At 39.5% G+C, this 12,183-nt stretch overlaps 1 protein-coding gene across 2 annotated transcripts in view; it reads right to left on the bottom strand.

Annotated features, from left to right (window-relative positions):
• Positions 1-2,944: 2,944 nt before the first annotated feature.
• Positions 2,945-12,183, bottom strand: part of LOC117220723 (uncharacterized) — a 59,031-nt gene continuing 49,792 nt past the window's right edge. For both annotated transcript variants that reach the window (XM_033470963.2, XM_033470965.2), the window contains exon 4: positions 2,945-4,495. In XM_033470963.2, coding sequence (XP_033326854.1) covers positions 4,319-4,495 — 177 coding nt within the window. In that variant the 3' untranslated portion in view covers positions 2,945-4,318. The remainder of the gene's footprint in view (positions 4,496-12,183) is intronic.

The raw sequence follows: 12,183 nt of genomic DNA, 5'->3' as shown, positions 1-12,183 counted from the left end.
GCTTTCTATTCAAATCACACGACCCTTCGATTGTTTGCCCTTTGAATCGCTTGGTATTAAAGCCGTTCGATGCCCTGGTTGCTCAATGTTCGAGTCATTTGACACTCGTGTTGCTCGAAATTGAAGCTACTTGGCTTTCCGTCAGCACTCCAGCCGACTCGAGCGCTTCGTTGCCCATCACCAACTTCGAATAATCGCAGAAAATAGTGAGCAGTCCATTGGACCTTGGTTCATCGAACGAAACCATCGAAAAAAGGCATGCCAAGGGTGGCTCGCTCAGCCGTGAATTTCAAAGCTAATTTGGAAAAGAGGCTGACTGTTGAAGCACCGAACCAGACAGCCGCGACGAGCCTCGGCCCTTTTCACTTTTCCACCCGATGATCTCGATCGAGATCCATCCACCTCGTGCTAGTCTCGCGACGGAATAGCGATCGAACGATATATCGGATCTCCTAGATCCTGTACGCTCGCAACGTGCAAAGGATTCGCAGGATTTGTCCCCTCCAATTTGATTCTGTTCTAAACAGTCTCCGCAAACTGGAAGCTCGTTAACGAGCCGTGTCGAAGTCGTTTCGGGGCGACTGCTATCGCGTAGCCTAACTGCCTCGAATGCGAGCTGCTAAGGTATCAACGAATCGACTGCCGGAAAATGAAAGTGATCGGACCAGAAGACATACGATCGATATACAGCAGTGAACGCGTTAAGCGTTCGATTGTCGAAAAAGTTGTAGACCTACTTTGGAACGTTGCTCGCCACGGTCCTTCGACGATAGTTCATATACTTTCATTGTTTCTAATTACGTTTCTTACCTATATATCCCTTAATAGTTTTCTTATCTATGTATCCCTTAATAATGTTCTTACTTATGTATCCCTTACTATTTATTCTATCCAAGGGCGTAGAACTTTTCCGACAACGATCATCCGAGAAATCTGTACGCCAACATTCGCGACGATCAAGAGATTACTATAAGAAGCATTGCAAAGTGAAGCTTGAATAAAAAGAAATCGTAACTAGACTGCGGATCTTTATGCAAAATAAATACGATCTCCATCGATTGCAACAAACACGAGTCAGATATAGAAATTTCTTTCTTTCTTTCTTTAATAATTGCACACAGTTGAAAGTAACACATAGATGTTCGCAAGTTCTTTGAATATTTTCATCGTTTGATATTTCACCTATTCTCATTTGTCTTACAAATCCATAAAGTCCGCAGTCTAGTCATAAATCACGACACCGAAAGAAAATCACAGAATTTTGAACTAACTCTTAAATAATCGGATCTTGTCAGTTAAGATTAATCGATTACAAATATGTTGATTACTTTCTCGACTTTTCTGCATGCCACATGTCCGAGTAAAAATTAGCGTGCACCAGTGTGTTACGACACGGTTTCTAAATCTAATCAAGGAATATCGTCATCCGTTGAACGATCGAACGAAGATCGATGATCCTAATATTAATTTCGCTGACGATCCTTGCACGTTGGAAGCACTCGGCCCAGCCCCATTGGCAGGCCCGAAGCTGCGGTCCCGCGGCCCGACGTTCGTTATCACATCATTGCTATCACGCGCATGAAAAAATAAAACTTTCTGAAACGTAACCTCGCTTGCTAGCCGCCGCCCTCGAAGGGCTGATCGCTGGTCCTCGAGGGCGGCGCGTGCACGCCGTCCCCTGTCGCCTTGTCTGCTGTCTGCTGTCGGCTGTGAAGAGCCTCGTTTGCGAGGCTAACCTTGTTATCGGGAGCTTTCATCGGGGAGGAGAGGCGACATCGCCACGACAGAAACATCTCGACAACGACGATCGAGGCCGTCGGACCCTCCGGCGCCGCGATCGAGGCCGCTGGATCCTCTGGCACCGCGATCTATCGCGAACTGTGTCCGCGAACCAGCGAGAATTCTCTTTAGACCGTAGATTAATCCGTTTCGCATCATTCGTAATAGAACAGAGCGGCCGAGATGTGGAACGAGGGCGAATTATGCGAATCGACACCGGAATTAATTAACCCCTTGCCTCAGCGAATCGTGTCAAGTGACAAGGATAGTTTTTAAGGAGGAATCGTAGCCCACGGAATTTTATACGTCGCGAGAAATTCGATCCCCGGTTAAATTCGCGATTTCGTAGTACGAATTCTGACGAGATTTTCACTGCTTTTTCATTCTGCGAAAGTTCCGTAATTGGAGTTTAAGTGGAACACTTAATTAGCGCGGTTTCAGAGAGTCCATTTCGATAGTGGCTCGAGTAATTTTTAATTCAATCAACGGGTCGATAGAATTCCGTGAATTCGATCTCGACGTGTTCCAGCGAAGACCTCGAAGTGAGATTTAACAATGTAAATTAAAGAACCGACCGTAGTAACAATACGATTAATAGTTAACGATGTAATACCATTTTCACGATTAATACGATTTTATCGTGAATAGAATTAATTTCGCTACAATTTCGACTGGTGTTTAATTTAACGAACCGATCGAAAAGTTCGACGGACGTATATAAACTTCCGTCGTCTATTTAGAGCGTTTCGGGCATTTCTATAAATTGAAATCAGGTATTATTCTTGCAACAAATATAGACTTCGTCTGTGTGGGAAGTTATTAATGATGTAGTTCTGATGAGTTGCCAAGGAACTCGTAAGGCAAGAGGTTGACCGAATCAGGACGGGTGTATCTGGTGACCTCAATATCCCGAGAATTCCCGATCTTCTGTGATTAAGCTGTCGTTTCCTCAGGATCGGAATATCAATTTTATTGGACGTCGATTTTTCCTCTCGCGAAATATCCGGATCACCAAACGGGTTCGCGAAAAAAAAGATAATTGAGGAACGAATGCAAACGAACGAAACAGCAAACAAAATATCTTTTTCAACGAAATATTTTGCCCGCACTTCAGTAGTCCCTGTATCATCGATTGCGTTGAGGTCACGTAGGAATAATAAAAGGATTCTTTGTAAAGGAAAATATAATTCTTTCTTTTTCTTCTTTTTTGTCAATAAACCGATCCTGAAGAGGTTCGTATCGCTCGTTTTAATAGATTGAACGCCATAGTTCGACTCTCTGTGCCCGAGCTGCCACCATGAACGAAGATTAATCTCTTCAGCGATGTAACAATACGTCGACGTCTGATTATCTAAAAATCGAAACTGCTGCGGTTAATGTACCCTGAATTAGGCGCTTCTTCGGGTATCTCTTGAACTATACTTTTCACAGTTTAAGTGCGATCGCGTCGAATTCTTACGTCGCACCTAATGCAGGACTAAACCTTTGGCAATTCGCGGAAGGATAATTGAATTACACCTCGGAAAATAGAGCCGATTATATAAACAAACAGGGCGATCTTATTCGAGTAAAAGCGTGAGAAACGACTGTGGATCTTTGTGCAAACGATGAATCATTTTACAGAACTAAGAAGATCGCGGTAATTTCTCAACGGAGAAACAACAGCAAACTGCTAACAATTTTCATCAACGCGAACGTTATTTTAATTTCTACGCTACGCTAGAACTGTCAAACTCGTCTCTGATCTCTTCCCTCGCGATTATTAAGGTTTCGAAAACGTTCGATGAGAGACCTTTCAACGAAGCTCCTTGTCCAAGCACGTGGCAATGAAAATCGTACGAATATCTAGCGAGTAAATTCAATCTCACCGTTCGATTTTATGCATTTTAGATGAAAATCACTATGGAACAAATGCGAAACTGCAAGGACCTCGGACAAATTTCAAGAATCTTCCTATACATTCCAAGATGTATCTCGCTTAGGATTCGACAGTTCCAGCGACAAAGATCCACAATGTGCTCACGATGGCAACGATAACAGCCCTCGTGACTGCTCGAACTCTTATTACTAGACTGCGGACTTTATATCCGCCTTTGAACCGGTAGAAAGATTCGAAGAATTTAAAAACGTACGATTTTTGATTTATTCACAAATTATTCGAGAAAGAAAGAACGTTCCGCGTGATCGCTGTTTCACGATGCAGACCGTTTCGTGTCGCATGAAAATCCGCAGTCTGCTGGTTCGAAACAACTGAAAAAATTCTGCCAGTCGCGCCAGTAACAAGATAGATCTAGAGTCTACGATCTAGAACAAAGATCGAGCATCCTCTCCCGAGAAGAAGCTGATGTGGCTGCGTCGCATTCCTCCTCGAGTATCGTCAAGCCGCGATACAAACTCCCCTCTAATCGGACATGTTTCATCCCCCGTAGATTCCCGTGTCGGCCCGCACCCTCTCGTACACGCTCGCACCCGGTGCTGCTGCTCCGTACCGTTCCGTAATGTCCCAGAGGCCGAGTCCCAGGTACCGGAACCGGAGGAACTAGAGCGCCTTCAGCAACGCGAATAGCCCCACCAGCCAAACGGCGGCATTCTGCTCCTGTACCTGTGCGGACCCGGTTGCGATGATCAGGCGCGGCGAGCTGGTCCAGTCCGCGACCGTGTCGTTCAGGCACTCGAACTCGCAGCAACGCTCGCCGACCCGGAACATCTTGCATCTCTGCGAACCAGAAGATCGATTGCCGGTCAATTGCCATTCAGCTCGAGGGATCCGGGACGAGAGGACAGCGGATCGGAGAGGACAGGCGACCCGGACAAGCTCGAGAAGCCGGTGGAGTCAAATGGTAATTGATGGTCTTGCGATCGCTTCTGCAATCGATTATTACGGTTAGGGATTCCCGCGATTATTTATTAATATGTCGCAATCGAGCGCCGTTGTAATGCCGGCGCAATGCTGATTGAATGTCGATACGGTGTCAGCCGTCGTGGTATTGGAAGCAATCGTGATCGCGATTCCGTGGCATGTTTCGTGAGAGTTGCGAGGGAAAACTTGATTCTGATGTTTAGGATGTACAGTAAATTCTCCCTAATCGAGCCTGGAAACAAAAATGGACAACTCGGGAAGAGGTGATACGATTATTCGAGCCTTGCGGCTCGTATTTATACTGTAGAGACGAGCCGCGAGGCTCGATTAATCGCACCATTTTATCCATTTTTGTGCTCATTCTAACAATTAAGGAGAATTTACTATATCTTGTACTAGGAGTAGAAGAATGATTTCATTTTTGTTCCTATACAGCTTTTCTGTTACTTTGTAAAATCGCTTATCTCGTGAATGAATAAGGATCTGCAGTTTAGTGATTATAGTTGGTAATCTGTTGGTAATTAATTATTAGGCTGTAATTTGAAACTGATATTTTAACTTTGCTTTGTAGTCCACAGGTATGCTGTAAGGTGCAGTAGGATTTAAGAGACTTCGTTTTAATTTCAGAGTGGCAATTGGTTGAGGAAATTAATTACGCAATACATCGGAAAAGCAGCTGCATCTTGTTGTTTTTTTGAACAGTGAATCGTTCAAATAAATGTCTGAAATATTTGAAAAATACAGTAGTAAGGTGACGAGCAATCTGATCACTTGGATATGATGCTGAATAAAGAATTTCCTATTACGTGCAATTAATCAAGAACAAAATATGTAAAATCATCCAGGATCTACAATGAATGAAGAACAAAATTTTTAAGTCATCCAAAATCCATTGAACCAAGAACAACATTTTTTAAGTCATCCAAAATCCACAATGAATCAAGAACGAAAATTTTAAATTTATCCAGGTTCTACAATGATTCGAGAACAAAATTTTTAAATCATCCAAAATCTACAATGAACCAAGAACAAAATTTTAAAAATAATCCACGATCTACAACGGATCAAAAACAACATTTTTAAGTCATTCAGAATCCACAATGAATCAAGAACGAAAATTTTAAATTTATCCAGGTTCTACAATGATTCGAGAACAAAATTTTTAAATCATCCAAAATCTACAATGAACCAAGAACAAAATTTTAAAAATAATCCACGATCTACAACGGATCAAAAACAACATTTTTAAGTCATTCAGAATCCACAATAAACCCAGAACACAATTTTTAAAGTCATCCAGTATCCATAAAGCATCAAGAACAATATTTTTCAGGACATCCGAGATCTGGAAGCTGCAAGAAACGACCTTGGGCGAGTCCTACATACAGCCACGGTTTATGGAGACGATCCGACGCCATCGTCCAGATACTGCAACACGGTTGTTAAGCATCGCGTCTAGCAGCATAATGCATATTTTCGGTGCAGCGGTCCTTGAGAGAGTGCAACACACACGAACATATACGAGTTCTTGGCTCGGAGCCTGCACTACGGTTCAAGCTCGAGGTCCGGACTTTGTGATAGTACCCTATTTCCTCGATTCAGTTGACCAAAATTGTTTTTCATGTTTACTGTATTCGAAACAGGCCTAATTATTTATTTGTGATACTTTAAAATAGTATAAACAATTGAATATCTCAAAATACAAGTAACAGTGACTAAGAACAATGACAAAGCACTTGAGGACTATGAAAAGTTACGAAAGCTATTAAAAAGTATTAGAAAGTATTAAAAGTTATTAGGAAGTATTAGAAACTATGAAAAAGTATTAAAAACTATGAAAACCTATCAACAACCATTAAAAGCTGTTGACAACAATTTTGTCTTTTAGTTTTCTCACTTTGCTAATAAGTCACAGCTTCGGCTCACAATTATTTAATAAATCAATTATTATTTTTTCTAATAGGATTTTAACTTGAAAACGAATAGGATGGTCACTTCCATTAAATCGTTTTTGCCGTATAGAAATCAATGCACATACAATTCAGTCTTCGACAGATACAGATTAAAATAACTAATCCATAATGCTTTCTTCTTCAATATTCATTTTATCAGAAAATGATCTCACTAAAAACTTAGCTAACCCGAAAGATAGCGAAAAAGACGTGAGCACAGGGACAGAAGGCACGAATAATAAATGACCGTATTTCTGCATAAAATCGATAGAATAGAAAAAGAAAATGTGTGGTTCACAGTCTCGCCACTGTGTGCCTTCTCCAAGTAACCAATCATTTCTACGTACAAGTTGGAAAACATCGGCTTTTGGCCAGCTAAATCGGGGAAATAACCCCATTTCCTGACGAATCTGGGGGATTGTTCGTCGGGGCAACAAGAACGGGAGAAAAATGTGCGGAACAGATCAAGCCGTGGCCTGGCGCGTTGCTGAAGCTGCGCTTTCTGTACTAAGCGATCCACCGTGTCCTTGTTTTCCAGGACCAAAAAAGACCCGCGGGCCGTCTCCTACCCTCGGATATCGCTGCAGTCCGATTCGTCCGCAGTGACCTCGTAACTTATTGTGCATTTAATCGCGGAATGATGCGCGAAATTGTAATTAGCCGCGCCTATCCCTCCGCGAAAACATTATGCGACAGTATAAAGCACGACACTATAACAATTTCCGTCATATACGAATGCGTCTAGTTCGAGCTTTTAACTGTTTCAGTTCTGACCAAAATGGCAAAGTATAGTAGAAGAAATTTCTATTAAATTTTTACATTATTTTTGTGGCTTTAAATTTTATTCACATGATACGATTGTCATACAGATTGTATATATTGCTTGTATTTAAATGATAAATATATTATAAATTATACAAAGATCATGGTAGATCAAGAAAAATCGTGAATGAGACAGTGAATTCATTTTCGATATCTTGTACAATATAATGCGATTTTGTGAAGGAAATACAGTAACAATTGTCAGAAACAATATTTATGATAATTATTATAAAGACGTTTTATCAGCCGATATATGTAAGTAGTGATTCCATCATTTTTATAATGGAAACTTCGATTTCCAAGATCGAAAGGTGACAAACCTCGAAATCCAGGAAACGCGAGACTCCCTAAAGAAATGATGGAGATCTCAAATTTTTCTGCCAGCCTGCTGGCAGATATTTCCATAAAATGACAATAGATCAAAGCAGACGAAAGTATGGTCGTTCTCCATTTTCCTTCAACTTTTCTCTTCCAGACTATTTATTTCAATTTTTACGATTCAAACTCATCAATGAATTATAAAAAATATTTAAGTGCATCACAAACATCGTGTTATTTCATTCGACACTGTAGACAAACGTCAATGCATCGTCGAGATCAGCACGCGTAGAATTATGCGCCTCGCTGCAAGGAAGTTATGAGAGCAGATCCACGCGTCGTTCGTTTGTTGCAGTTTCGATGCACATATTGCTCTTAATCCTAGAGCGCAGAGGTTGCGATGCATGATGGAAATTATTGCTCTTCCGTCTGCGATGGACTCTCTTTGTATTCTTTCAAAATGTTGCTGTTTAAGCTTCGATTTCCCTTTTTCCAAGTAGAAACAACGTGGCGAAGCAGCTTAAACGCGTTTACTGCGGGTCTTTGAAATTTTACGAGTAATGTTCATCCTATGTTCACATTTTCTGCTACATCGTCTGTTAAATTGTCTGCTACATCATCTGTTACATTGTCCGTTACATCGTTTGTTATATTTTTTGCTAAATCGTCTGTTACATGTTCTGTTACATATATGTTGCATCGTTTATTGCACCGTCCGTTGTCTCGTCTGGTACATCATTTGTATTTCCCACGGAACTGTTATCAAATCGCATATAAAGTAGATCATAACGCTACTAAAGTGCTCATAGCACAGGCTAGGATAATGGCAGGTAGGTGAAATTTTGCATATTGTTGCACAAAGGTGCAGAGCAGCGATCTGCAAAGCCGTTAATATACGTAATATTGACGCAAACAGATGGAAATTTTGATCCCCTTTTGTCAAACTTTTTTTTCTGCGCGTCGCTTTGGGCTTCATTTCGCAGATAAATTGTACCGTCGTATGGAAGTCTCGAGTCGAAGTTAATGCTGAATTCTTTTTTAAACAATCGAATAACCCGAATAATCGAATATTAGTATGATTCAACAGACGCTATACATCATTTCAGTGCATACGCAAATAATCAAAAACAGATCTATAGAAAAAACAAGCTTATGGATTCGAAATTCAAGAAAAAATTTTATTCACTGCTAAAATAAAATATTTTATTGAATACTCTAACTTTGCTCCTTAATATTTGTCGTATTGCCATAAGTGTCACTGTCACTGCCACCACTATTATAATATATTATTATAATTTTTATAATTGTTATTATTAGACTGGGATTTTTATACAAAATAAAAATTGCCCGCATTAATTGCAAGGAGCCAAGCACAATTTTGTTTCTCTCTTAACACTAGATTTACGAAGCACAAAGAACAGCTGTTTTATATTAATTTACAAAAGTAACAATAAGACATTTATTCCAATTTTTGACAAGTGTTAAGGTAACATTTGCCGTAAGTAACATATAAATTGAATAAATAACAAATAAATGTATCTTTACGATATGAATCATTAAAAAATTAGTGACCCGTAATTTTGATAGGTTCCGTAAATCTAGTGTGAAATAATTTTAATAAATTGTAATTAACACATCAACATTTTTAGTTTCATTAAACTTGTTCACTATTCTATATTTCATATATTCTATATTATTCTATATTTTTCCCATAAATGCATAAAATCCGCAGTCTAGTTATTATACAGGGTGAATCACAAATTAGTTTCCGCGATTTTTCAATCGCTTTCGATAATCTGGCAAAAAAGTGTTTCCTATAAAAGTTAATCGGTATTTAACCGACAAGAAATTGCAGTTGTTTAAATTTAAAAACAAATTGATTTTCGATAAAAAAAACAAGGTCACCGTTTTATTTTTAAATGAAACTAGGTAATTTTAACTTGACAGTATTGTAAGCGACGTCGAGACGAATTCAACGACCTGCTACAGGATGACCTTCAGATGACATTGACGAAAAAATTGCCACGAATCGATTGCCATAATATTTGAAATAATTTGACGATACATAACACCAAGTCCTCGCATGTAAACATAGACAAATGAACGCAAACGTTACAAATGCTCATTTATCCAATTTCAGACCTAAACGGTAATTAAGTTCGATGAAAAACAATTTTTTGTCAGACCATCGAAAGTGGTTCAAAAATCGTGGGGACTAATTTGCGACTCATCCTGTCTACCCTTACTCGTGAACGACAAAGGTCCAGTTAACAGTAGATTTACGGAGCACAAAAAACAGCTGTTTTATATTAGTTTATAAAAGAAACACTAAGACATTTATTCTGATTTTGAACAAGCGTTATTGTAACATTTGCCGTAAGTAACATATAAATTGAATAAATAACTCATAAATGTATCTTTACTATACGAATAATCGTAAATTAAAAAATTAGTAACCGGTCATTTTAACGGGTTCCGTGAATCTAGTGTTGAAGAATAATCATTATTGTTATTATTATTATTACTAACATTGATCTCCTTATTCTCGGTTTCCCATCGACTTGCTGGCTAAGACATTTATTCTGATCTTGAACAAGCGTTATTGTAACATTTGCCGTAAGTAACATATAAATTGAATAAATAACTCACAAATCTATCTTTACGATACGAATAATCGTAAATTAAAAAATTAGTAACCCGTCATTTTGACGGGTTCCGTAAATCCAGTGTTGAAGAATAATCATTATTGTTATTATTATTATTACTAACATTGATCTCCTTATTCTCGGTTTCCCATCGACTTGCTGGCTAAGACATTTATTCTGATCTTGAACAAGCGATACGAATAATCGCAAATTAAAAAATTAGTAACCCGTCATTTTGACGAGTTCCCTAAATCCAGTGTTAAAGAATAATCATTATTATTATTATTATTATTATTATTATTACTAACATTGATCTCCTTATTCTCGGTTTCCCATCGACTTGCTTCCCATCGAGCCCGCGAGAAAGTGAACGGATCTGCCAGGAAGTCAACAGGGTGTTCGGGGTATCTGGATGAGGAGACCGACGGGAGATCCGAGGATTGATCAACAATGCGTTCGGATTGGCGCAAAGTGGTGCGCTTGAGCCGCGAGGATTTATATCGGACACGGCCGCAGTACCGCGTTCTATTTCCAGTTCGAAACTGGCACGAAGACGTAAGAATGGCTGAACGAAGTCGGCCCGCGAGGGGACGCACGGGGTGGGTTGGCTTCTGAAACGCGCAGAGGTAAATATCGTGCAGGTGTGACGGAGGTCGGTAGGTTAGCTTTGCGTCGCCGTTGGCGGGCACGCAACTCCAGCCGGCGTCTTTCGTCTCTCGTTTCACGTTTCTTGTAAACGGCCGAAAGATATTGTAATTGCACGGTGGGGGGAGGGGGGAGGATTAGCATAAAAGTCGTCGCATGCGACTACTGGCCTGGATACCGTGGAAACGGAGCGACCGTGCATTTACGTGATCCGAGGCGTTTTGCTGGATGCTAACGATCTGGGACTGCCGAGATACCGAACGGTTTGCCGATCTTCTGTCGAAAGGACGACTCTTTTGATGTCGATTTTTGTGGGTCTGGTGGAATCGGAGAGAGAATTTAGCCGCTCTGCGGTGCTGGAGTTGACGGACTTTGAGGTGGCTTATTTCATCTGAGAGAAAGAGTCTGTTCCGTTTCAAACTGTCTCTCGATATTTTAGTGTCATCATTTTTAGATGAGTAATTGTAATTTTCGATTTTCGGTGTGTCAATCGATTCACTGATCCACCATACGATGATCTTTGGATGACCTTGAGCTCTCAGAAATTGACAATAACTAAGAAACTAAGTTTTCTACGCGTTAGTGAGACGTAAACGTAACTCCATAGTCAATGATACTTTCGAACTGAATGTAAACAGTTATAATGGAAACACTCTTAACTTTGTTTTGATCTTTTGCTGACATGGTATTACTTTGAATATTTGGACCGTTTATTTTGAAAGTGGTGTAAGTCCTTTTTTTAAAAAAATGAGATATGACGTAATTTATGCTTAATTTAGTGTAAACTTTTTGTTTATAACTAGTTGGTATTTAATACCTTAAAAAATGCCAATGCTTTGTTCAATTTAAAATTGGCCGGTAAAAGAAATTGCGTAACCATTGATTATGAAAGTGATGTAAGTCCAATTTCCATCAAGATGCCAAGCCTATTACATACGAAAAATATAAGGATATGCAGCAGCTATTACCTTATATACCTCCTGTGCATCATGAATATTTCAAAACACTGCCACATGAAGAGCATAAATAATTAATAATACCAATATCTTGTGTTAAGTTTAACAATAAATAAATATAATTAACGTTCAAAATAAAAAATGCTAATCCTATTGTATTTCTTGTTATTATTTATAAACAAAATTGGATTAATATAAGATATATT

This window comes from Megalopta genalis, chromosome 9 (assembly GCF_051020955.1).
Source record: "Megalopta genalis isolate 19385.01 chromosome 9, iyMegGena1_principal, whole genome shotgun sequence".
Lineage (NCBI taxonomy): Eukaryota > Metazoa > Arthropoda > Insecta > Hymenoptera > Halictidae > Megalopta > Megalopta genalis.
The sequence above is the reverse complement of the archived record's forward strand: the minus strand, read 5'-3'. Positions and strand labels throughout refer to the sequence as shown.